Here is a 27,428-nt window from a genome sequence, read left to right on the forward strand (position 1 = left end):
CAAAATTTCAGAATTCAAATTAATTATAAACTTTTTTTTTCGAGTTGTAAAAATGAAGTTTGTTTCAAGTGTTCAAGTGAATTAGGGCAGGCGTTATAAGCGTTCCAAATTTAACAAAAACCAGAGGCTAAACTTGATCTATATTTGAAAATTTTCACTCCTCGTTAGCTTCCTAGCGCACAATTGAGGCAGTGAGAAGCAAATAAGTGGCAAAATTAAAATTTTGAAGATAACCAATAAAAATGGCAGGTGAACCTCCCCTCTGTCTTGGGGCAAGAGATAATACTAGTAGCTCTGCTAGATGCTGCTATACAGCATGATTTAGAAAAACTTTTCAATAAAAACCTACCTAGGACCTTATCTTTAAACGCGTTTTACTCAAAACATGAAAATGTCCACTTACATTCCTTTGCTTCTCACTGCCTCTATGTATATTTTCGCTTATTACATAATATTGCTTTGTTTATGCATCACTTGTGCAATGACTGCCTCACACGTTACATCAGTATAGCTTGATTGACCAATAATTTGCTACAACTGCTTGACTTCGTCTTCTTTATGGCGAACACATAATAGTGTACAGTAATAAACTTGCATAGCTTATGAGAATATTGTTACAACGTATATCTGTTCCTGGGGTTAAATAGCACTTAGCCACAAAAACAGAAGTCTCCAGGAAGTGCCTTTGAAGTCCTTTTACTTCACACTAGCATGTGAAATTTGCCAGAAAGTTCTTTCCATTATCTACATTGTTTACTATAAAAAATAGAACTTAGTGTATTATATTTCTGAATCAGGGCTACGGAGTTGGAAGAAAAATGATCTCTTCCGAATCCGGAAATTTTAGAACCTCCCACCATGGGCGTGCATAGAAATTTTGAGCCCCGTAGCAAATGATTTTACGCCCCCCCCCCCCCTCCATATTGTTTGCCTTACGTCTCTGCATATAACTCACCCTCATTTTAAAAATCTCAGGTCCCCCTCAGGCTCGGGCCCCAGCCAATAGGTCCCTTCTCCCACCCCCCTCCCTGCCTCCGACTCCTCTAGCATTGGCAGAACAGCGGACTTTGATGGAAGATGACAGATTCTTTTACCCCGAAATCAGTCTAGCTCATTGAGAAGAGACAAAATGGGGAGAGTGACGACTTTCTTACATGAACCAAAGACCCCAATTCACGGTATATATTTTAAAGCAAAGCATTGGAAGAAATCAGGTTTCTTTCGCCAGCTTAACTGGTCAACCATTCATCGTTGTTGAGTCACGTGACTTGGAGTCGTAGCCTCGGCTTTTGCTAAGCCAATGATTTGAGTTGCTCCCTCCATTTACATTGCTGCTCTAAGGTCCAACTACGAGTCCACTAATACTGGCAGAGTTGCGGACTTTAATGGAAATTGATCGACTCGGACTCTTTTACCCCAAAATCAGTCCGACTCCTACTTTGCAGTCTTGCTCTGAATAGTGAATTACGGTTGAGTAATATATTGCTTAGATCCCCTTTTTGAAAAAAAATGCACATAGTGTCTGTCCTTTACTTCCCAGGTACAGATATATGTTGTGGACTTAAATTTTGTTTTAATGAGATCGCCGTACGTACAATGCAATTTTATATTTTAAATTCTATTTTCTTTGGACATCAAAATCCCGGAGATTTCCACTGCGCCACGAGTCACCTGTAATGATCCTTTCTCCGCATGGCAACGTTCTCTCAAAAAGCTTTTACTTCGGCTCCCGCTCATAATTGCATTTGCCTCGACAAGAGACCGTTATTGCGAGGACATTTTTATTCTCTTCCTCTCTGTTTACTTTTGTCACTTGCGAAAGACTGTGCACCCTTAAGAGGATTAAGCCCAGAAGATTGTGTTGACTCTTTCTTCCTGGTTGCCCGATTAAGCTCTCGCATTTGCATCAGTGAAATCTGGAGTTTTCAGTCGTTAACTTAATCCGGTTTAACGGCTGTGGGCATTGGTTAGTCTGTTAATGCATCATTCCAGTAATAATTAGTATTGGGCGATTAAGTGAATAAATTAATTCTTGGTAAGCTGTCTTCAAGTGATCTTGCAGTTGAAAATTATCAATTATCATTGGAGCATTTATGTGCAATGTGTTAAAACTTGCAAGTGCAACCAACACACCATTTTGCAGTTTTAAAAAATGACGATTTATCTTAATATGAAGCACATAGAAGCAAAGAATAAAATTTTGTAAATGGTAGACAAAACTCTCTGCTTAGAGGCAAGTAATAGTTCTTGTATTCTTGGTAGTGGGTGCTGCTATACTGCATGATTTTGGATAACTTTTCAATGAAAGCCTACCTACACAGTTTAAACTTTGCGCGCGTTTTCCTCAAAACTTTTTAAAAGTCAACTTTGCTTCTTTACTGCCTCAGTTGAAATGTTTACCTGTGTGCGGGAAATGAAAATTGTAAAAACCAAGTTAAAATTATGCAGATAGTTATAAGGACTGCAGGTAACTACGAATCCTGAGGATTACAAAGAACTCCATTCTTTTTTTTTTAATGCTTGAATAAAACGACATTCCACAGGTTAAAAAATAAACGGACAAAAGTTTTGGACCGTTGTCCTTTCATTCCTTAGGTTCTCTTTCTTTTTGCCCTGGAAACGGCTGAAATCAGTAAAAATAAAGCATTGCCTCACATGACCATTTTTAACTGATAAACTTCCGTTATATGGCTCTATCACTACCGTGATGCTGAGTAGTCGACACAAATTCCTTGAACTTTTTCAATCTTAACAGCTGAAAATTCATGTAAGATAAAATTCGTAATTCGAAAAAACATGTATCCGATATGCCGCTTTACTTCATCGCGTCAAGTACTATAGACTCATTTTTGTCCTACTGAAAAACATATCTGAAGGTTATGTTCAATTATCACAAGCTCCGAGGATTAAAGGGTGACTTTATTTTATGAACTTCGAACGCTGCACGTTTGATTCACGTAATTATCTTTTATCCACATACTTTCGGCGTCTGACTGTTAATCTTTAAAAGAAACTAATCAGTCTAGTCATCTAAATCTAACTCCAGAGGTCGTATCACAAAATCTCATGTACAAATCTACATCTTCTCGGAGCAAGAGAAAGGTGGAGGGAGTGTTTGGAATTACAGATTTCCCTTGCTTACGGAAATGGATGTAAAAGATGCTTGTCTCTATTGCAGCTACTAGATTTTATTTTATAAACTCTTTTTCAGTTTGCAAAAACATTGTTTTGAAGCACCGCCATACTACATCCTGACTATGAAAAGTTGATTTCCGGGTCTTCTGTGACTGAAACTGTTATATTTGTTAAAATAAGGGTGAAGAATGCCGGTTTGCTTTACGATAACAATCATTGGCGTTGTGTCTAATCTAAAAGTTTCTCCCCTTTTAACCAAAACACAAATGAGCTTGTCGAAGGTCAAACATCAAACAACCAGAGCCATACTACTCACTGAAAAACTTTTGGGAAGCTCTTTTTAACACTGAAACACGTGACTAGAATTTTCGATACAATTTTTCGAATTGTATTTTTTTTTCTCTTCGTGATAGTCTAGTTATCCATTCCCCGGAAGGATGCCCCCTCCTCCCAGGACCTATAGTGAAGTGAAGGAATAAATATTTTGTGCTACATGTGGTATTTTAAAACTAGATAATTTTCTTTTCCAGCTTAGTTTTTCAATCACTGAACTGTTTAAATAAACTTTAATAAGTTTTTATTTTATTTTTTTAGTTATAATCAAGATTTACCATAGGACATATCTAAAATATTAAAAATGAAAATATGCAATTCATAAAAAAACTTTTCATAATAAAAAAAAATGAATTTAAACATTTTTCGAAACTAGATTTATATTCTTTTATTTAGGTTTTTTTTAGCTCATTGGGTTTATCATTAAATTTTACATTTTTATTTAGTAAAAATGGCTAAATTTTTCTTCCATTATCCATTTTATGCCACACTTTACGGAGTGTTATATGAAAATCTTATCCGCTACTTCAAAATTCTTTTAACGCTAAAAGTAGCTAACTATTTATTAATCTATGGATATATATTTTTATTTTAATGTTTTCGTGTTTTCCGAATTTCATAATGTACAATGTCCGTCGCAATCTTGTCAAAACATTATGCAAACGAATGACATGTTATGTTACCCGGAAGTGCCAACGAAACTTCGAATAATAAATGGATTTGTTTTCCCTGCCTTATGAATGCTGGAAAATAATTATTATCGTAGTACTTCATCGGTAGTTTACGTAGTGGTGACATCTTGATATGGAAAGTGCATTCTGCGTTTCTCTCTCTTCTTTTTTTACGCCGGAATATCAAATTTACATAGTTTTGAAACGATGAGTGAATCATCGTTATGAATTTGTAAGAAATGAGGGAATTTAAAATTTCTGAGATACTTTTTTGAGACATAGAAGTTTATTAACGCGGCAAAAAATCTTTCTAAAAAGCACTATTTGCATAGTTTTAGTTAAAACTTGTTTCTCTTCTCAAATGATGACATGTTGAATTGTTCCTCATTTTGTATTCTCAAAGCATAATTGAATCGTTTATTTCAGAAAGGGCGTAAGTCCAATGGATTCCCGTAGAACTTACGCTCTTTCTGAAACGATCGATTCAATCTGAGAAAAACCCTAACTAAGTGAAAATTTATTTTGAAATAAATTGGTAACTGCAGCAAGTAGAAGTTGTAACTTAATCTCGTCATCAATGTGGGAAAAAAACACACACAAACGACTTAAAGCGACGGTAAGATTTGTGCTCATAAAATGTTATTAAAAGCTTTCAACGGTAAAACATTAAAATTCAAATTCTACAATTCAAATTCAAAATAATAGAATATCAGAACTGTTTGAACAAAACTTGTCCCTGAGTCGGGAAAAAATGAATTAATTCAAATTAAAAAGAGTTGAACACGTTATTCATGAATGGGTAAATCAATTTCAACAACTTTTCAGATATTATTTTAACAACTTATGGATCATTAACACATTGGAAAATTATCTTGATTTTTTATTTGGATCAAAAAATTAGAATAATCTATTCATTCAATGTGACTTTAAAACGTAGCGAAAAAATTTGCACACCTGTTAACAGATAACCTGTCGCAAGTATGAAGTTTGGTGTCTGGATAATTTTACGCCCTTTCAAAAGCCTTTAACTGCTCAAAATGAGTCGTCAAGGTGATAATTAGGGGGGGGGAACGAAGCTCCGTATTGTATCATTGCTTAAAGTTAGAAAAAGATAATCCGAATCAATTCAAATGAACGTTTTACTATCTACGGTATATAAGCCTTTAAAGGAATATAGAAGGACTGACCAGCTTCAAAAGATAATGGTGGGGGGGGGGGGGGGGGGGGGGCAGAGTCTTGGCTGTGTCATATCGCATTTGCTTCATAAATATGATTTCCTGTTGGCACGGAGTGACAGAACTGTCTTAATTTTTATTTGTTCACTTTCTATTTTTTAAGAGGAGATTTTATCTTTTTTTTTTTTTTTTTTTTTTTTTTTTTTGCGGTCAATTTGTTCAGTTAACTTGAGCATCTGTACTCAGTCACAAAGATTATACTGTCATAAAAAAAATTACTGAATCACAGTGGAAACTTCAGTCATTCGGTGTTTACAATTATAGTCATAATGAAATGCCTGTTGATTCATTTTTTTGTGTTTCTGTTCTGCATTTTTCCTTGCATTGGTTTCCGTTAGATTTTCATTTTAACTTGGCTCTTGAAAATTTTCAGTCTGATTGTGAAGTTTATGTATTTTATATGCAGGGTGTTTCAAAATGAGTAGCGGGGTTTTAACATGTTATAATATTTATTACACCAAACTTACAGCCACAAGTGATATATCAAATGAAAGAGAAACTCAAACTCAGTTTTGTTTGTTGGCATCAGTGCGCATGCGCGTGGAATGTTTCTGCTGCAATCCGCTAGAAAGCGCTTGTAGCAAAGATGGCGACTAAAGAACAGAAAGCGTTTTGTGTTTTATCTTTCAGCAAGATGGTGCGCCGCCTCACTGGCATAATGAGATACGCTATTGGCTTAACTTAACTGTACCCGACCGCTGGGTTGGCCGTAAGGGGCCTAATGACAGGGCTTGTTTCCCATGGCCTCCACGGTCACCCGACCTAACGCCGTGTGATTTCTATCTTTGGGGGTTTATTAAGGACCGTGTGTATGTGCCTCGACTGCCAGCCGACCTTCCCGAATTAAGGAACAGGATTGAAACAGCTATTGCAGCAATTACTAATGAGACACTCATCAAAGTTTGGGAAGAACTCGCATATCGTCTTGACGTGTGCCGAATGACGAATGGTGCTCACATTGAACACTGGTAGGCTATTATGTAAAACTGTTTGAGTTTCTCTTTCATTTGATGTATCACTTGTGGCTGTAAGTTTGGTGTAATAAATATTATAACATGTTAAAACCCCGCTATTCATTTTGAAACACCCTGTATTGTTTTCCAATTCTTATTTATGTTTGCCTTCAAATTAAAGGTATTTTAAGAATCTTTGAGTTTTTAAAGTAAAATCAAACAACAGTTACAAAACAGTAGAAAAAGCATATGAATTTACATTACAATTTACCTAACATTAGAATCTGCAATATTACATACATAGCTAAAAATGCTGAACATGCTTATTTCAAAATTTCTTTCACTGCAGTACTTCACTTAGTTAAACAACATTACAACATCTAATGCTTTGCCACTTTCACAAATTCGCTCATTTTCCTTATTCTATTACCACCACATGCTTATTTCCCTAACATTTTAACATGGTAATTCGAGACTACATTTAGAAAATTGTTCCATTCTCAAAGGATACATGTAGGGGTGGTCGAAGGGGGTTCCAGATATGTGTCCTGTTCATTCCGGAACCTGTTCCATCTATTTCATTTTTATCCAGGCATTACGCGCCTCCATTTTATTCGATATGTCTCTTAAAGGACGGCGCATTCGGTTAATGAAATGGCGCGCCCGATGGACGCCCTGGTTACCATGGTTACAGGAAGTGCTACTGCATCCTGTTTGTATTTGAGAATCCAGAAGAGTTTTTTTTCCTCGCCAACGGCTACAAAAGTTTGTTTTGAAATTGTTTTGGAATAACGTTAACATTGAATTTTCGACGATTCTTTGTGAATGTGTAGCGAAATTTAGCATCTTTTAAAAGGATTTCGGAGAATTTGATTTTAGGTAGGGGAGAATGTTGTACCTTGGATTACTTTTTATATTTTAATTTTTAAGGTCAATTATTTGAATCAAATTTAAAATCTAAAAGTCACATTTATATACCCCAACATACTTTTATGCAGTATATATTTTAAAATTCAGACAGTTTGAAAATAAGATATTGCCAGCCATTTAAAGTAAAAGTTCCAAGCTGTCCCAAGGTACAACATCCTATTGTACCTCCGGACTCATCCTGTTGTACTATGGGAAAGTCTTCATGATTCAGGAAACAGCCATATACTTGAAACAATTCTGCACCACATAACAAAAAATAAATAAATAAATAAATCACGGTAGTGAATTAAATCATGAATAATTAATTATGAATAATGAATTCTTATCGAACATTAAATGCGTTTAAAAGCCTACATATGATTAGAACAGTGTTCCGTGTTCCTAAACATATCTTAATAATTAAGAACCATGCCTACGTTGTACCTTGGAACATATCCTAAGGTACCAAATATTTGGCTGTCCCAAAGTACAATCACCACGTGGTTAAAGAAAAACCGAAATGATGATCGATCTAGATGCACTATCATTATTTTCTAGTAAGCAAAATATTTAAAGTACACTTCTCTTTTATTACAAAATAAAATTCAGTTAATTAAATTTCCAAATACAAAGACAGAAAATGAAATAAAAATGAAGAAAATATTTACTTTGGAGTCATGAAATTTTCTTTCTCGCACAAAATCGTCAAATTTACTCACTTGATGCTGATTTTTACTATGGCAAAATTTAGTGGTGAAAGTTACTATTAGAGATTACAAAAACGTGGCTGCTAAAAATAGATCCTTAGAAATTAGCAGTGTCCCAAGAAACGTCCCATGGTACAACACTTTCCCCTTATATGTTCGCTTTATGTATCACGTGGTCTCTTTCCTGCGATTCGACACTTTATGCTTCATTGCGTAGTATAAACAAATGCAGTTAAAAGTTGTACAAACAGAAATAAGAACAAACTTAACACACTTTTTCTTTCCATCCTATGTCATTATGTAATTTAGGTCGGTTCTCTGTTTATTTTGCGATTTACATTTTAATTGACGGGACTGTCTTGATGGGACTTAGCCTGAAATGTAAATTTAATTGCGGAAAGCATCATTATGTGACGAAATTGATTCTTCACTGAACAAAGTTTTTGTTTCCATTTTGTACTTCTTTGGTTGGGTTGTATTTGTTGAGTTTGATTGAATAAAAAGATGGCTTTTTAACAGAGGGGGAGAGGATATTTAATTAGTGAAATATTTTCTATGCGCAGGCATTATTTTGTTTCAAACAATTGACAATGAAAAAATACCCCTGTGATAGAAGTCAGCATATCAGTGTGCTAAAAAATAAAGTAATAGGGTGGTTTCCGAAATTTTAAAAGTATTTCTTTTTTCTGAAGAGCATGCTTAAAAACATTGGATTTGACCATTTTTAAAGTGATTTGAAAAAGTTTAATATTTTTTAACAATTATTTTAATTGATGCGCAGATTCAATTTCCTTTTTTACGCTTCTGCTCATGACGTCACAAGTGTTGCAATGCCATTTACTGATGCCATTAGCAATTCACCTTCACTTGCCATTCCTGCACATAGACCTCTAAAGCAAGAAGAGCACCTGTTGAGTAAATGTGCGATAAAGGAGTTACATGTGCGGACATGAATTAGCTTACTTTCTTTTGTTTTACTGTACTGTTTACACTTTGACACGTTGCTGGACTACGAATTTGCTTTTAAGCTGTCAAATTGTCAAGTCAACTGATTGTATCTTTATTCAAAGGCTGACCTAAATTGAGATGCGTTCCCCTTCATTCTTTATTTCGATCATTTGCTTATAAGTTCCCGAGAGAGAGAGAGAATTTTCTTTACTATTAAAGGATATCTACGCAGTATTCTGTCAATGATATTAAAAGAAAAAGTGAAACTTCTAAAGCGGGAAAACCAATGACTTCGAATTTGAAACGAATTAAAATGTGCACCTTTCCTGAAGTATTACCAGCTCTATTCAAGTGGTTCCAGCAGAACCGAAATCAAAGCCATGCTTTTGATTTTTTTTCTCTCTCAGTATTTTTGATTAAACTGTGCATATTGTGCTCAAAAACTTTTAAGTTCCGTAGTTTTGTGTTATGTGTATACGTATTAATTAAAATGTCTAAAACCAAAACTAGCAGTATGTTCAAACTTCCGATAAGTCGAAGTTTTTCGTCGGTCTCTTTATATTCGAGGTATAGCGAATTGACTGTATTAGATTCGTTTCTTGATTATAATATCGTGGAAACGCGGTAGACAGCAAGCGTAAGCATTCAGAGCGCCAGCGAAATAGCGCGCCGAAGTTCATCACTTGTGACGTCATAAAGAACACGCCTTGTTTGAAAAATCAAGACATTTTAAAAAATTATTGAAAAAGTTCTTTGCTCTATGTTATTGTTTTTACTTATTTTATCAACTTCAGTGACTAAAAGTAGTACTTTTCACTAATGGAAACAACCCCATTACTAGCAATTCGGATCAGTGAATCCTGTTACATCCCCCAAAAAAGGTGCAACCGAAACACCAAAACCGAATGTTGAGAATCAGCCTGGTGTATGCGCAGATGAAGAAGAACGTCAAAAACTTTTTTTTTTTTTGGTTAGTTGTCAGTTGTCACACAATGTGAATTATTAGTATACTGTGCTTGATATTAAAAAAAAATGGGGAAAAAAATACGTAAACTGCAAACAAGTAAAAACGTACGACCCGATATATTTTTAACATCTCACGCGTATTTTCACACTTTGTAATTTGAATAAAAATTTACTATCGTGGGAATTAAAAAAAACCCAGAAAGATTAAACATTTTTTATTTGAATGTTTTTTTTTAAATATAAAATGTCAGACAATCTAAATATTAAAAGCCAAAACGGTACACATACCTTCTTTCTTAGCCATCTTTCATGGATTCCGTAAAAAGTTCGACTTTTTGTTCTTCCTTTTATTTTCACATTTCACTTCTCTAAAAAATGAATTTCACTCTTGAAAAAAAATGTCAAGGAGTGCTTTAGGGCTTTGAAAAAAAATCCTCTGTCCTCGTGCTATAAGTTTAAAGTATTGACGTAAATTTATGATAGAAAAATACCAAATTTTAAACTATTGACTAATTTAGATTTCACAATCAATATTATTAAAATCTTTCAATTAAATTCGCCTTTATGTACCGAGTCGCCATTTTCTGTAATCCGAAATAATTCCTTGTTGCCAAACGTCAAAGAAAATAAATCCAGACGACAATGTAGGCGTGGTGTTCCATCCGCAGCGAAACTGTTAATCCCCTAAATTGCTTGCTGTTGATTTAGAGGAAGATTCATTATAAAAGAGGCATTAAAATATTGATGTTCTATCGTTGATACTTGGTTGTTATTCTCTAGGAAAACATGTTACAAAATTCATAATCTTCTGTTTTTAAAAGGTTGCTTCTAATATTACTTTTAAAGGGGCGCTGTTGAATCTCGTTAAGTATTAAAATGTATGCATGATTTAACATAAATAAAAATTTGAAGGATAAATATTGTATCGGATGTCGTTTGCAATATTGATCCATTGTTTTTATTATGGTATTAGTTTGGGTGCCGTGGACTAGTTAAAACTTAATTTATGCTTTTAATAAGTGCCTCAATTTGTTAGTATTGATCTAAACCAGGAGTTTTTGAATAAATTAACTAAAAAATCTTGTTAAGCTTATTGTCCTGTATTATTTAGCTAAGATTGTACTTGCACAAATTTTAATAATTTAATTACTTAGTATGTTACAATGTTATTGGTTCTGTCAAAAATATTAATAATTTAATCACTTGCTTTGTTAAACAGTTATGGGTTGTGATATGTGAGGCAGTGAGAAGCAAAGTGAACACTTTCAAGTTTTGAGTAAAACGCGTTTAAAGATAAGATGCTGGGTAGGCTTTCATAGATTTTTTTTTTTCTAACTCATGCTGTACATTAGCTCCTGCCAGGGCTACTAGTACTAGCCCTTGCTCCAAGACAGAGAAGAGGTCCCCCTACTATTTGCAATGGTTATCTCCAAATTTTTAATTTTGCCCCTTACATCCCTCTGCTTGTTTCTGCCTCATGTGTCAAAATCTCTTCTTTGACATTCGACATGTAGTAAAATACATCTTCGCATGCAGATCCGTGGAAGGAGGGAGGTGGAGAATAATTTAAAGTAAGATATTATGCGCTGAAAAAATTCAAGCGATAAGTTTTGTTAAGAAATAAATAAATACTTTTATGCTGAGAAGTAACACGAAATAACCCAACGTTTTGTAACTTATTTTACGCTGTTACGTATTTTACGTTATGCAGTAATCTGTATATTTGTGCTACAAAACGTTGGTTATTTTCTGTTGCTTACTTCGTTGTTGTACTTTTGATCTGCTGAGTGCACCTTGTTATTTTTGACGCGTTATTTTTTCCCCCTCTCTATGAGCTAGGTACCACTCTACAGACGAACAGCTTATTGACTGCTTAAAAAATAAAATATCTGCTGAAAGTAAAAATAAATTTTATTTCCCCATTTGTGTGAGATTTCGTGGCTTAAAAAATCTCTCCACTTTCCAGCTGTCAACGAATCCTCGTTAATATCGAACCTCCATTCTTCACCTGCAACCTCGGCACTAAATGGGCATTTTGGAACGAGCTTTATTTAGAAGCATTCTTTGCAATAGCCCGTCCGGCCCTAATGGCGATCTAGTGTTCTGGCAAGTACGCATAAATTAGAGTCTCCCTCTCTTCCGCAGACCGATAATCATTCCCGTCGTGCACTGATGACGAGTTTCGGAAGTAATGGGTAGGCTTCCGCCGGACCCATTTATAGAAGGAAATTTTACTTCCTCGGAATGGCATCGCCACAAAATCGGCCTGATGTTGCTTCTTTCACTGGCTTCATTAGACCCTGCTTAATAATGTAAAATCCAGATGCGAGGAAATGATATGGATTTCGTTTTGTCTGGAGGAAATGGAGTTTGTGATGGTTTTATAATACGTGTTATTTTTGAGAGAATGGCGAACGTCGCAATTTTGATAATCTTTTCGTACGTCAGTGGAAAAGTAGATCTGCCTACCTCTTTCCAAAAATGCAAGGATTTATAAAAAATGCAGCAAAAATTAGTAAAAATATAGAAGATTCTAAGTGACAATATTTCTTAGTAATAAAATTAAACTAGTTGTTTTACCAATAAAAGTTAAATAAAATGGAACTATTTCTACTTCCTTACTACCATTACATCATCACAAAAAACTATTTTAAAAGCCAAAGAGTTTTGACCAATTGTAATTCATGATTTAATATTTTTTTTCTCAAAATTTCTGTTATATATTGAAAGAAATCACTTCATCGCAGAGAGAATTACCAACACTCTTGCCAGGACGTTATCTCTTCAGAACGAAAATTGTTTTTAAAATTGCTAGAATTACGTTCTATGTTCATCTAAAATGGCATGGGGGAATGTGCAAAACTTGACCTTAAATGCGGAATGGGGGAAGATGAAATAAAAATGCGGAAAGCTTCTCCAAAATATCTTTGCGCTGTCCTCAAATTTTGAAACCTTAAAATCCAAATCTGCACAATATTGTTGCATGTATTCAACAAATGTATTTGAAATTAGGGTAGGGCCCAGTGATTGGGGGATGTTTTTGATACCTGAGGTTTTGGCACGATCGCCAAAAGAGAAATGAAATTAATTTTGAGGGAATGAAATACATGCACGAAAAACAATGAAGACCGTAGTTGCCATCAAAGCCGTAAAAATAAACACTTATCTTTCTTGCGACGAAATACGCGTTAGAAATAACTCTAAATAAAAGCATATATGCTCAAAAAATTCGCAATTTTGTAATTTATCTATATAAACGGGCCCAACGAAAGGGCTTGTCTGCCTAGTCGGAAACTAGGAGCCCGAGATTTCAGGGGGCCCGGCGACACTGACGCAGGAAAAAGGAAGAAAGAAAAAAAAAGGGGGAGGGGGGGGAGTCTGAATAAGCGAAAATGCAAATATAAAGTAAAATTTACTCTATTGGACTGTTGTGGCACTTATAATAGAGCTAATTATTTTCTAGTTAGCAGAATTTTTTCCTTTTTTTTCTTCTTTCCCCCTTTTTTTTCTTCTCCCCCTTTTTTCTTTATTTTCTTTTTTTGGGGGGGGGGCGGGAGGCCTGACGACAAAACTGACACAAGGGACCCACCTTGGCTCTCTGCAGCCCTGCATATAAAACATAACGTATGCATATGTTTGTTCAGCTAAATTTTAGTAAATGTACCAAAATTTTGACTATTTAAGCAGAAGGATAATTTTCATATTTTATCTGTGCATGCGTAGGTACAGGGAAAATTAGAAACAATATTTACGGCTTCCACTGTCTGTCGATGTCGGTTCAGAGGAACTGGATAGTATTGAATAATTGCCATAAAAATAAAAATAAAGTAAAAAAGTTTTATAAAAATAAAAAAATAAACAGTGTTAAATATGTAGAACCGCACTATAGTGCTGATTAGAATTAATATGAAATTGTTGCAAAGGTCTGACGTTTTTACCAACATCCAACAAGGGTGTTAATGATTTCAATCAGTGACTTAAATCAATTGGTTAAAAAATGATTCTTAGATTTAAATCATTTTAAAAGAAATGACCCTTTTCAAGAAGTTTACCCTAGAAATCCTATTGAAAAATCTAAATCTCACATGTTCTTCCTTATTTCTTAGTAGAATATTTTCTTTATTTATTATTTTGTTCCTAGTGTTTATCCTCTCATTCCAATATCTGCTGAGGTTGAAAGAGTATTTTCAACCGTAAGATTTGTTCTCAATAAATAAGATATCAATTAGGACCGAAAAATGCTACCAGATTGGCATCTACAATATATGACCAAAAGTATTGGGACACATTCGAAAATTCACATTTTTAAGGATTTATGAAGAAATAAAGGACTTATTGCTTTGTAACTTTTGTAACATAAAAAGTATGCTACAGCTGTCATTTTCCAGTAAAAATTATATCCCCCTCGCTTTGCGGGGATCAGTTACGGGATGAGGAAAACAAAAACGTTTTTTGATCCTCATTCATCGTAAATAGCTGAGAAGGAGCTGTAAATTTCTACAATTAGTTAGCTTACCATGTACAATTATTTTACACACTTTCAAGAAATTACCACTGATATTCACAAAGATATAAGCATTTCTTTTAAAACTTGGAATTTTATTTGAAGGTTTTTGACTCATAACACGCAAAGTTTTCCATCAAAGCTTACCAAACTTTCAGAAAACTTGACAGCATACAAGAGAAGTATAGTATTAAAATTTGAAATAAAAATGTGGAAAATTTGATAAGATATGGACATTTAAAGCAATTATTTTTTTACAGCGCATGCGTGAAAGATAGCAATTTATTACTTTTATAATGTAAAACCCAACTAGATTCCTCAACTCATAATAAAATTCCAATTCAATATCTTAAAAATTCCGAAAGTTGTCAGCGATCTAATGAGCCGCATTTCAACAGTTCTTGGATAGGCGACGAATGGTGAGGGGTCGTTTACAAATTTTGACTTTTTGCTTGCAATCATTCAGTGTGATTCATGATAAAAACAGATTATTTGCGAACGATCCCTTACGGTTCGTCGCTTATACAAGAATTGTAGAAATTAGGCTCGTTAGATCGCTGATAACTTTCTGAATTTTTAAGATATTGAACTGGAATCTTATTATTAGTTGAGGAATCTAGTTGGGTTTTAGATTATAAAGGTTATAAATTGCTGTCTTTCGCGCATGCGCAGTGAAAAAATAAATGCTTTATAAGCCCATATCTTAATAAATTTTCAACGTTTTAATTTCAAATTTTAATATTATACTTCTCTTGTATACTTTCAAGTTTTCTGAAAGTTTGGTAAGGTTTGATGAAAAACTTTGCGTGTTATGAGCCAAAAACCTTCAAATAAAATTCCTAGTTTGAAAGAAATGTTTATATCTTCGTGAATATCAATGATAATTTCTTAAAATTATGTAAAATAATTAAACATTGTAAGCTAAATAATTTCTGAAATTTACAGCTTTTTCTCAGCTATTTACGATGAATGATGATCAAAAAAGTTTTGTGTTCCTCAATTTGTGACTGATCCCCAAAAAGCGAAGGGGATATAACTTTTATTGGAAAATGACATCTGGAGCATACCTTTTATGTGAGAAAAATTACAAAGCAAATGGTCTCTTATTTCTTCAGAAATCCTTGTGAAATTTTTGAAAAGTGTCCCAATACTTTTGGTCATACAGTACATGTTCAAAATCTGAAAATAAGTACAAAATCATTTTATTGATCTTCGGTGTGATAAGCATTTATAATAAGCTTTATTTTAAACATATTTTCCAATTTTATCCATTTTGGATGAAATACTTCAGAACAGGTATTTGAATGGGAAATAGAATAGTTATTTGAATTCCAAACAAAAAGTATTTTATTTACAGATTTATATCAAAGGTATTGTGGTACAATATTAATTTTAAATAAAGTTTGTTCCTTGTATATTTAAATTATGTATTTTTTCGTACTTTAACAACAAATTTTCTTTGTTTTCGACAATATACAGGATTTGACCGCTATTGGAATTACGAAACCAAATCATCGTAGAAAATTAAAAGCCGAAATAGCCAGACTTAATATTTCAGATGGTATACCAGACTATAAACCTGTAAGTTTTTTTTTTATTTTAAAATTATTTCTGTTGTTTTTTTAGTGACTTCAATTTTGAGATTTTATGCGATATATTTATATTATCGTTTTATTATTTCAGAATTCTTTACTTGAATGGTTGCATTTATTAAGATTAGAAGAATACTATGAAACATTATGTGATCAAGGGTACGATTCTGTTGATAAAGTTACAGAATTGACATGGGAAGATTTAGAAGAAATTGGCATCCAAAAATTAGGTATAATGAATTCAATTTAAAACATTAGTACTTTTAAAAATCATATAAAATTATTTTTTTAAAAAATCATATTTTTAAAACTCATATATAAATGTGTGCCTGGGTGTTTTTCCACTAGGCATTCATTTTATTAATTTCAGTCGAGTACTTCCCTAAAGTTTAGAGTTTTTAACTCATATTCCATAGAAGAGTCACTTTTGAAAAGAAAGTAGTTCATTACTCCAAAATGCGCAATGCAAAATGCGTTTGATTTTGTTTTATTTATTTATTTTTAAGCTATTTTTACATGTAATTTTACAATTAAGTTGTTACCAAATATGGCCTACATACTAGTTTAGTGACAGTTCATACTTTTTAAAAAGTCTAAATTCATCAAAGTTTCTGTTTAATTGATAACTACACAAAAACGTTTTACATGTAAACCACATATGTAAAAGATAATGTGTACATAGCTGGAGCTGCACAGAAACATGCGTGAATTAGAAATGTTATGCACTTTAAAAAAAAAAAAAAAAAAAAGTGCAATTCCGTAAAAGTCGTTTCTCTGCCATCACTGTGTCGATGCAGGGAAAACAACTTGTTTTCGCTACACGATAATGTATAGAAAGGCGTTTTTAATCACTCCTAGTTCTGTTTATGTGAATGGCCGAAATATTTCGGTACGCTTATTAACATACATCTGGAATTTTTTTTTAAATAATTATTTAAAAACATTATTTTCTTAACATTACTTTCAATAAAAGTTTTTCAAAACATTTTTTTTTTTAGTTTGATGAATTCAATTAAGAACAATTTAAATATTGTTAAATAATACAATTTCAAACTATTACTATTGCAAACAGCATGTTTTGTAATTCTACATTTATTTTAGAAGTTTTAATTTTTGTTGATGTGGTTTTAGGTCACCAGAAAAAAATAACGCTTGCAATCAAACGAGTCAAAGATATCTCGAATGGTATCAAGCGTTCCAGCCATGTTCCTGAACCTCATGAATTAACTGGCAGCTGCTTAAACACTCTTTCTAGGCCTACAACTTTAAGTAAGCTTTATTTATCTTTTTTTTTTTTAAATATTTTTCATAGCTTTTTCATGTAATATTTTGTCTAAATGTATATTCTTAAGTCAGTATGAAGTAAAATTAAAAATCCGACTTTGAGTTCAGAGTTTTGTGAATTTTAGGCCATTGTTTAGTGTTTTCTGTTCATTTTGTTTACCATTATTGAAAAAATAATTTTAAAAATATTTTAATACATAATCGTAATTTAAATGTAATGGTTGTAATTAAATAAATGACCGTAACCGCTTTAAACCATCCCATGTTTTTATTTTTTACGAATTCTTGGCTTTTTCAATATCATTAATATGCTGCTTTATTTTTTACCCTCTCTGGTAAATGAAATATTTTCCTTCATGAAGGTTCTAAAATATTATTACTTCAATAAAAACTCATTTAAAAATTATTAACTATATAGAAGTTGTCAGAAATTAATTTGTATATGCAAGGAAAATAAAACTTGAAAGATCATGTACAGTTGGAGAAATATAGTACAATGCTTAAACAAATGAAAAATATTATACAGATAAAGATTTTTTTTATGTATCAAATAGGTTCCAAAAGTTACTAAACCGATTTCAACCATTTTTTTTGCTAATAGAAAGCTAGATTATCAGGAAGTAACATAAGCTATACTTCATTTTAAAAAACTAAGTCTAAAAAGGGTATTTTTCTTTATGTGATTTTTAGCAGTTTTTAGTATTTTTTACCCCACAGATCCTGAACCAATTGCGCCAGAAAAATATTTTTTGTACTAAAATATAGGAATTTTAACTTTAAGTACGATGAAAACGAGGTTTTTGCTGATATAGCAATTTTTGTGTTTTTTATGAATTTTTGAAAAACCTTTATTTTGCATTTTTTTATTGGTTCAATGTTTTGCTTAACTCATCCCGCGAAAGTAAAAAGGCCTCTTTTCAAAAATTTAACTATGTTATAACATTTCACCCTTCAGAAGAAAAAAAAAGTTTTCAAAAAAAACCGCAAAAGTTTTTTTTTTTTTTTTTTTTTGAGCAATTACGATTGCTTATTGTTCTCACTTGACCGTTTTCGGCGTCCGTGCCTTTTTCAGCTTGGACCAGGCCTGCAGCACCATCGTCCACCGGCGGCAGCGCGGCTGGTCCTGAGCACTGTCCCCCGAAATCCACTTTTGCTGGGCGGTGGCGTCCATGTCCCACACACACGAACGCCTACACACACACACACACACACACACGAACGCCTACACACACACACGAACGCCTACACACACACGAACGCCTACACAGACACACACGAACACCCACATGCACGTACACAACACTCACTCACACACATGCATACATACACTTACGCACCCACACACATGCGCCTACACAAACACACACGCTCGTGATTGCGAAAAACATAATTTGAATTCAAGATGCCAAAAATTCAAATTTTTTTTTTTTTTTAACAATTTTTTTAATGCATAGCACAGCAGACTTCCAAGCATAGCCGAAGTTTTGCAATCTTCAATTTATGATGTCATCATGGCCACGTGATCTAACTGCAGCGCTTGCTTTTGCTTATTTTTTTTTTTTTTTTCATTTAGGAATTGTATTCTTCCCGCCCCCCCCCCCCCCACCTTCCTGACGTTTTGCTGTTTATTTAATATTACATATTTGTATGCATTTTATTGAATAAAAGCAGTGAGTTTTTTTTTTATCGTTTGCACACTAGAGGGAACTTAGGGTTTGTTTTTTCTTTTGTGCTATTTTAATTAAATAAAGCATGCAGTTTTTCGAATGATCTTTGTTTTTGTTAGGGATTGGCGGTTAGGTTAAAATAAATAGAGATAGATTCGAAAAGTAGAGATAGATCAAAAAGGTAGATAGATATTGAGTGTACAAAAGACGTTTTTTTTTTCCGAACTAATACTTATATACATTCGAAAAAGTTTTAATTACCATCAGAGGAAGATATGCATATATTGTACAGATAGATTGATAAATATAGTGGTTTATATAGACAGAGGGACAGTTTGAGATAGATAGGCCTGTCATTTAAGGAGCTTCAACTGGGGTCAATGCCCCCCCCCCCCCCTGGAGTTTGAAAAAATAATGCGTTCACACAAAAATGGACGTGCTTTTTGTTATTTTCTGACAAAATGGGCATTGAGAGTACACCTTTTGCCCCCCACCTTCCCCCTCAAAGAAAATTTCAGAAGTTGCTAGAAGAATACAAGAGCATTTCTCAAGACTTTAAGGTTCTGTTACCAAGCCCCCTTGTAAATGAGCAAAGAAAAAAAATTATGAATTCTCTAAAAATTGTTTCTCTCCGAACACTGTGCCAATGAAGTGAAAACAACTTGTCTTTAATTTAATATATAACATACGTGACTTCTTTAAAAAGACAAGACATTTTAATCACCTGCAGTTAGTAAGCTAATGATGGTATTCAGCAGAATCTAGAAGTTTTTGGACAGAAAAAAAGTTAGTTTTGAGTACACTTTAAGTCTCTTTATATAAAATTTGTATGTTTATTTCAGTGTGTTAGATTTCTTAATTTCATATGTTGAATTAAAAATATTTTGAAAAATATTTTCTTCACATTACATTTCAGTGAAAATTTTTAAAACACTAAATTTTCAGACGATAGTTGGCCAAAGAACTTCTTTTGAGTCACACTTGTTTAAAATATTAATTTACAGAAACATTAATAGCTCAAACATTTTAAGCTCATTATAATACTTCCAAAAGTTTGTTTTATGAAAAAAAAAATTTTGCTTTTGTGTTGATTTGCATTTTGAATTGGATGAGTAAGTTTTTCAAAATGACTGAAAAATCTAGATCTTTTTTTAAAAAATAAGTAAATATTTATTCATGCAACCAAAATGTAACTTTTTTAACTTGAAAATGTTAAACTACCTCACCTTTTTTGTTGTTGTTGTTGTTGTTATAAAGTATAATTTTTAATAAGATAAGAATTTTTCGTTTCTTCCCATTCTTTTTTTTTTACAATAATTTCTAAAAATACTTAATTTTACAGATAATGTTCCACCGTATTCTTATCATAGTCAAGAAGTCGCTATCAGCACTACCCGTTCCCGCATTTCCCCGACTTCCAATGATATGGGCCTCGAGTTTAAAACATTCCAGCAGTCGCCACCAAAAGAAGATGTGTTTCAACACTATATCACTTCTAGAGATTGTGATTCTCCGTCCCATCATGGCAACTTGTATCAACCTAATGTAGTTACTATTCAGGTACTTTTTCACCATAATTAAAGAAAATTTTTAAAAATTTCATTTTGTTTTAATTTTGCAGCATTTAAAATCATTGGTGGTCCGCTGGTTCGAGACCAGTAAAATTTGCTTCAGACCAGAATGAAATAGAATTCAGCTGTCCATGAGACCAGTGGTTGATCACAGTCAATTTCCTGTTACAGTCGAACCTCTTCAGCATGAAATTCACAGGCTCATGATAATTATTTCATGCTAACCCAACGTTTCCCAACCCATGGGCCGCGCCCCACTTGTGGGATGCAGGCAGTCTACTACTGGGCACTTGTTGAGAGACTTAGCCAAGAGAAATCTTGGGAGCTAATATCAGCTTTTAGCTCCGTACGGAGCGGAGCAGAATAGTCCCAAGGTAGTCCATGCACGTCATAAGAGGCGACTAAAATGGACACTCAATCCAAGCGGTGAGGCACCGTGCTGATAGATGGATGGCATCTAGGTTGTATGATGTCCGAAACGGTCCTCACGAGGAACCGGGAAAAACCTCGTTGTAATTTGCCTTGCACTCATACAGGCTGGTTGTGCGGGTGTTGACCTTTCATCACCTCACAGTTCCCAGCTCCTGTGGAGTTGGAGGCTGTCTTGAAGGAGAAAACCAGCAACCTTGCTGCTGGAGGAGTTGAGGGTGCATGTCTGCAACCTACCGACCAGGCCCGTGTCCAGATTTTCATAAAGGGAGGGGTTTTAATCTTACCAGTAGGGGGGTGGGGGAGAATTCAACCCCCTTACAGCTTTCAGTTTTACGACAAATTGCCGATCCCAGTATGGCGTTTATTCACCTGTAAGGACTGCTGTATTCTTGAAGGATACCTCTAGCTGTACAAGTTACCAAAGTATTCCTTCGTTTCACAGATTCGCTTTAATCAAACTTTGCTTCCTTCTTTTTAATTAAATCTGTTTACTATGTAGTATATTGCAATGAGTGTTAAAAACTCTTCACAAATTCTTTTATAATGTAGAATGTATATCAGGTTGTTATGTTCTGAAATAATCTATATACATAAAAATGAATGTTTGTCTGTATGTCATCCATAACTCAAAAACTACCCGGCAGATTTGGCTGAAACTTTCACCGTTTGTTATTTTTGGTACTGGGAATGTTTATAGACCAGTTTGAAAAAAATACGATCGATAGTTCCTTTTTTATTCCAATTTAAGTCACAATCCATTGGATAAATACGAATAAAATTATCGGCTGCAGAAATTAATTCGCGTGAAAGATCTCATTAATAAGAAGTTAGCTGTTGCCATTTTTCTTGAGTTTGAACAAATAAATTCTTTCTTTATTGTTTTATTGCTTTTCATGCAACGGAGGGATTTAAAACTTTTTCTATTTGATATTTTTAGCGATTGATTGATCCTGCAAACTGCGTGAGTACAAAATTTGAGTATAGTCACGGCTTCACTTGATACCTGGACCGATTATTATGAAAATTGCTATATATATGTATTTTTCCGCGGAGAAGGTGCATAACATGCTCATTGAAGCCACTCGCCACCAGGTGGCACTGCAGAGTAGCAACTTCTGCCCCCGTTCAACCGATTGTCATGAAAATCAGTATAATGATGTATTTTTTTGTTGGCGTAGCAACGCGCGTCGGGTACAGCTAGTGCTTAATAAACTAAACAAGAAAGAGCTCTTTGCAGATGCAAATTACATAGCCAAGCACAATCACTATTGCATCTTCATAGATGTAACATATGCCAAATTCACCATAAGCTCCTTACAATAAGCAATATTCTTTCTTTGCATTGGTAGATCATTCAGCGGTTCGTCCGCCATACACTGTTAAAACTACAGGTTGCATTCGGCACCTTTCAGGGGTGAAACGCTTGTTCACCAGCGGCACCTAATATGGAGCCGAAATTGCACCTCTAACTAGGGTGAAAAACAGGCACCTTTTAAAAAATAGGCAGCCGGGGTGAAAAAAATGAACCTTCGGAGAGAGAAATGGCACCCTTACTGTAGATCCTCTCCCCCCTCCCCCGTATTGTGTGCGTTTTTGAATACAGTTGTGTATTTTTCTTTTTTTAATAGTTTTGTTTTGATTCATGATAGCCTACGTTTTGCACACTTTTCACATTGCATGAATTCAGTACTGGAAATGATTAAAACCTGTAATTACAGCATTTGACCATATTTCAGAGTTTTCAACATAGTTAAGAAGTGCTCATTGCTTTAATTCATCTGATCGTTCTCTACATTAGTGTTTCTCAACCTCTTTTGACCCTCGAGTCGGTAAAAACAAATGAAAAACATTGCGGACCTGTGAAATTTTTACCCTTTTCTTAAAAATAAATAAAATAAATAATAATAATTATAATAACTCTCGGGGCGGTAAAAAACTTGTGAAAAAATTCTGCGTACTGATGAGTTTTTTTTTTTACAAAGTAAAATTAAAAATGAATAAAACAATAAATATTTACAGACTTTATCTGGTATCAAAGAGTTGTCACAAATATATTTAAAGTTAAAGACGAGTAATTATTTGAATAATCATAGTTAAGTTAATGATCATTTGTGAGAAATAACCGCACCGAAAGTAAAGTGTAGATGTACTTATGAATTATTTACAAGAACAGCCAAAAATATTCTGGGATATTAAAGTTACGGAAAAACAAAATCGTTTCTCAAACGCTCAAAATTTCAATCAAAATAACAATAAAATAAAATGCGCATAAAATTTTTCGACAGTTACAAATTTAAAGAAATTCCTAACACTATCGAATAACCGCTAACAGGAAATGATTCAAACACTTGAACGAAAAAGCAAAAGAAAAAGATAGACGGAGAGAGATTTCTTTTTTATTTTTTGCACTCGCTACACAAAGCACAAGAATCATTTTTATTTAGGTTCTCACTTGATGATTATTGAAAATATCATTGCGGTTACTATTTCGGTGATTAAATGTTGCTTATCGAGTGCTCAAGAAAATAATGATAGATACATTTAGTAGCGTTTTGAATGATGGAATTTTCACGACAGTAACCTGAAAATAAACAACTAACGGTACTACGGTATCGTAACGGACTAACGGTAACTGAAAAGCATTAAACGTACTTTTAACTATGTTTGAAAGCCCTAAAAGCTACAAAGTGATCAAAAGCTGTACTTACTTGTTATTTTAAAGAATTATCCTACAAAAGTTGAGATTTAATCCAATAGTGTACTTCATTCAATGTGAAAGACGTAGAAGCCACGCGTAGTGCAACCTATCATTCGTCCGCCATATTGAAGTGGTTGAATGGTGAATGTATGCCGGAAGCGCATGCGCCAGCAAGTCATTTAGCGATTGCTTGCTGTTTTGGCACCCCTGCCTACGACTGTCTGCTACTTTCGCACCTCTGCTTTACTTCCTGGCCAGTATGGCACCCTTGGTCACCATGCTTTCACCTTAGGGGGAATATATTCACTCGTCTGGAACCTCTGGTTATAACAGTGTACTTCTTTCGAAATATTACATCAGTTTGTAAGGCTTTAGCAGTTGTAAATCGCAAAAAAACTTCAGAGAGAAAATTAAAATAAAATAAAAACGCTGAACGCAAACTTTCTCATTAAAGTAAATTTAAGTCAAATATACATTTTCTTCATTTTGCTTATTTTTTTCCCCAAGGGAGGGGTTTAACCCCTAAAACCCTCCCCTTGGACACGGCGCTGCTACCGACACTGCAGTAGAGAGGCAGGGAGTACTCCATTGTGCAGAAAAATGCAGCAGGCAGGAGAGGAAGAGGCTGGTATGGGAGGCGAAAGCCGCTGGTTCAACCATTCCTGAAAAGGCAGGAAAAACCAAACGTCTTCAGTCGGAGGTTTCAACTTCTTCCCTTGCACAAACTGCTGTATCTTAACAAGTATGGAGAAGTCAGCCACAGTCCTATCGATGCTCAAGCAGTGACTATGTTTAAGATGGCTGTTGGAGAGGTTATCTCGCAATGACATTGAACATATTCTGCTTGTCATCTTAAGAAGGACAGACCTGATTGTCTCTGGGGACCATATGCCAAAAATACTGGGAAGGTTTTTGATCTTCTGACCGGTATTTACACCTTAAAGCAGCACCGTACTATAATGGGTATCAGTAATGATTAAATTTGTGGAGGTTACCTCTTTAATGAGGAAACTATTAGTCACATCCTGTGTGATTCGAGCGAAGTGTTTTCTGCCTATAGGTTTAAACACCTTGGTCATCGTTTGTTTGAACCGTGGGAGATTCATGATATTCTTATTGGGTGTTTGCTGAATTTTGCTTCAGCTGCTGGTCTGCTTTAGGGCTTCTGTTTGTGGACTAGTACAATAGACCTCTGGTCTCATTCATTTCACTATCAGCTTTTTGGGTAGATTTCCTGGGAAGATGACCATCACTTAAAAGCTGTCACTGGTTCATAGCGAACGAGGAGAACTTCTCATGTATTTTGACTTTATTAATGACTTTTCAGATAATGGATCAGAAACCCATCTGAAGAAAAATACAGTAACAGAATTTGAAAGTAGCTTCAAATATAGAATACTCGTTACTTGAACTTTTCATGTGACCCAACTCTAAAATCAGTTTTCAAAAACAGCACCATTGATCCTGTTATAGATAAAAATTCAGGAAGACTATCCAGATCCAGCTGCTACCAAAATTTCAGGGACACTTGAAGAGCTTTCAATTACCTGCTTATATGAACGAGCCTTGTCAACTTTAACTTCTTATTGAGATATTAATATAGGAATAAGTTGAATGTTGAGAGTTATTTCCAGTTTCATTCCCAATATTGACTATCTCGTGCAGGAAAAGTTCAAAAAACATTAAGTTTTTTCAACTTTGATCACAAGTTTTTGATTTTTTCTTACAGTTGTGATAGATAAATGAATATAATAAAATTATTTTCTTTATGAAAAAAAAAATCTATTTCTTCACAGCATCTCTTACTAATCACACACACTTTTATGTGTCCTTATAATTTTTACTTGTATACTTAGTAGTTAGTGGGTCGCTAACTCTTTTTTTTCAAAACTAGTGGTCCGCACAGCTAGAAAGGATGGGAATTGCTGTGCTAACCGGATATCATCTTAACCAATTACAACTTATGAAGTGATTATTAACTCCCGGGTCCAAACAAGAATTTCGTGAAGCAATACTTTTAACTTTTAAAATTTTATTTTTACTTTACAGTAGTTTTGTTATAAGAAAATATGTTAATGTTTGTAAAATGTTTCTGCAAGTAAAAAACATATTTAAATAGATAATCTTAAGTAGATAGACATTTTCTAAACATGTATTCATTTTGTGAAAATAAGTTGTTTTATGAAACAATTTTATGTGATCCTCTATTCTTAAGACCAGCATTTTACTGAAATATGCCCTGGGATGTAAATTAAATTTTCTTGACACCACTTTACCTTTTATTTTTTCCTATAATTTTATTCTATAAAATAGTTTTTACTTTGTCAGACAAGTTACCATATTAAATAATAAGACCATTAACTAACATTAATGACCAACAAATTTTTATTTAATGCTTTTTTTTCTTCCAAGATTTATTTTAATTATTTTCTGAATGAAGCTAGCCATTCATAATTTGTTACTTTTGCATTAATACACAAAAAATGGATGTGACATTATACATTTTTGTAGTTCTTTGATACTACATTTTCAGTTTAATTTATTTTGAAACTGTTTGGAGAAATTTTTTGTCTTGAAAAAATGTATAAGTAGTATCTCAATGAGTATTTTATTTAAACAGAGTTTTTGAAATATGTTTTAAGCGTAATTAAATATTTTATGCTTTAATTCTACATGATATCGAGATGAAACCAGAAATTTTAGTTTCTTTGTTCAATACACTATGTACTACTTCGTTTCAGTTTGAATTGAAATATTTAATCATCTTTCATTATATATTTATGCATTTTTTCAAAATCTTTTTTTAGGTTCGATCAACAAGCAGAGGTCGTTCGTTAGAAAGTTTAGATATGGACGACTCTGTTTCTACTGTGATGCATCAACCCTATTATACTAACTCAGACTGTTGGTACGACACTGTAAGTGCGTGGAGGCATAACGGCTACGACACGGACAGTGAATTAAGTGTTCATGACCATTATTCATATGAGACAAGTGGAACTGCCACTCTAAACAGACCAAAGGGCATGGTCAAACCCAGACCCATTGCTAAAATAACTGCCAAAACGCGGCAGTCGGATCCAGAAATCAACTTTGATATCGATGATGATCCAAAGAACTTAAAAATTTCCAATCAGGTTATAGACAGCTGGTCCCCTCAACACAGTTGGTCAAATATGAACTCTTCCCAGCTGTATGGGACTCTGAGGAGCAAAAGAAATCCACCACCGCCACCCAAAAGAACTAATTCTATAAAAAATGAGCGCAGTATTGAAGCGATGAAAGACGAAGCTTTTGCGACCTGTGTCAAAGGTCTTGCCTCTCGGTTTGTGATGGGCAGCACAGATCTGCCCCCACCTCCTGGGGATACTGACCGTTCTGCTTCTCCAGCCCTCACAGAAGATTTCCCTCCCCCGCCTTCTCCTCTATCCTCAGTTATAGACTTGACAAATTCTTCCGTATTGTCCAAGGAAGAAACGATTTGTGCCAAAGAGCTGCAAGGTGATTCGCCTCATACGCGGTTTCGCCAAAGAAGAAAAGATTCTGCAGACTCCAATATTTCCACTTCGAGCACAGAGTCGAACCATCTACCTTTTGCCAATGAAAATGTTGGGACTATTAAGCAGAGATCTGCAAAATCTCTGGCATCTGAAGCATCACCAGCTGCATCTCCTTCAAATACTCTCAGAAAGTCTAACCTATGTTCGAGTCAAGGTAAGGCCACATTCTAGTTTAAGCATTTTAAGGTTCAATGTAATTTCCTCAGATACTTTAACTAAAGGGTTTTTTTATTTTCCACATGTTAAAAAAAATTATTCATTGA

The 27,428-nt window shown here is 34.1% G+C and overlaps 1 protein-coding gene across 1 annotated transcript in view; it reads left to right on the forward strand.

Moving 5' to 3' along the window:
• The window catches only part of LOC129226142 (caskin-2-like), a 494,018-nt gene that overhangs the window by 459,259 nt on the left and 7,331 nt on the right, over positions 1–27,428 (forward strand). Inside the window, exons 17-21 of the mRNA XM_054860742.1 lie at positions 15,841–15,942; positions 16,045–16,183; positions 17,085–17,222; positions 20,247–20,464; positions 26,413–27,319. Of these exons, the coding sequence (XP_054716717.1) occupies positions 15,841–15,942; positions 16,045–16,183; positions 17,085–17,222; positions 20,247–20,464; positions 26,413–27,319 (1,504 nt within the window). The remainder of the gene's footprint in view (positions 1–15,840; positions 15,943–16,044; positions 16,184–17,084; positions 17,223–20,246; positions 20,465–26,412; positions 27,320–27,428) is intronic.

This window comes from Uloborus diversus, chromosome 7 (assembly GCF_026930045.1).
Source record: "Uloborus diversus isolate 005 chromosome 7, Udiv.v.3.1, whole genome shotgun sequence".
Taxonomy (NCBI): Eukaryota; Metazoa; Arthropoda; class Arachnida; order Araneae; family Uloboridae; genus Uloborus; species Uloborus diversus.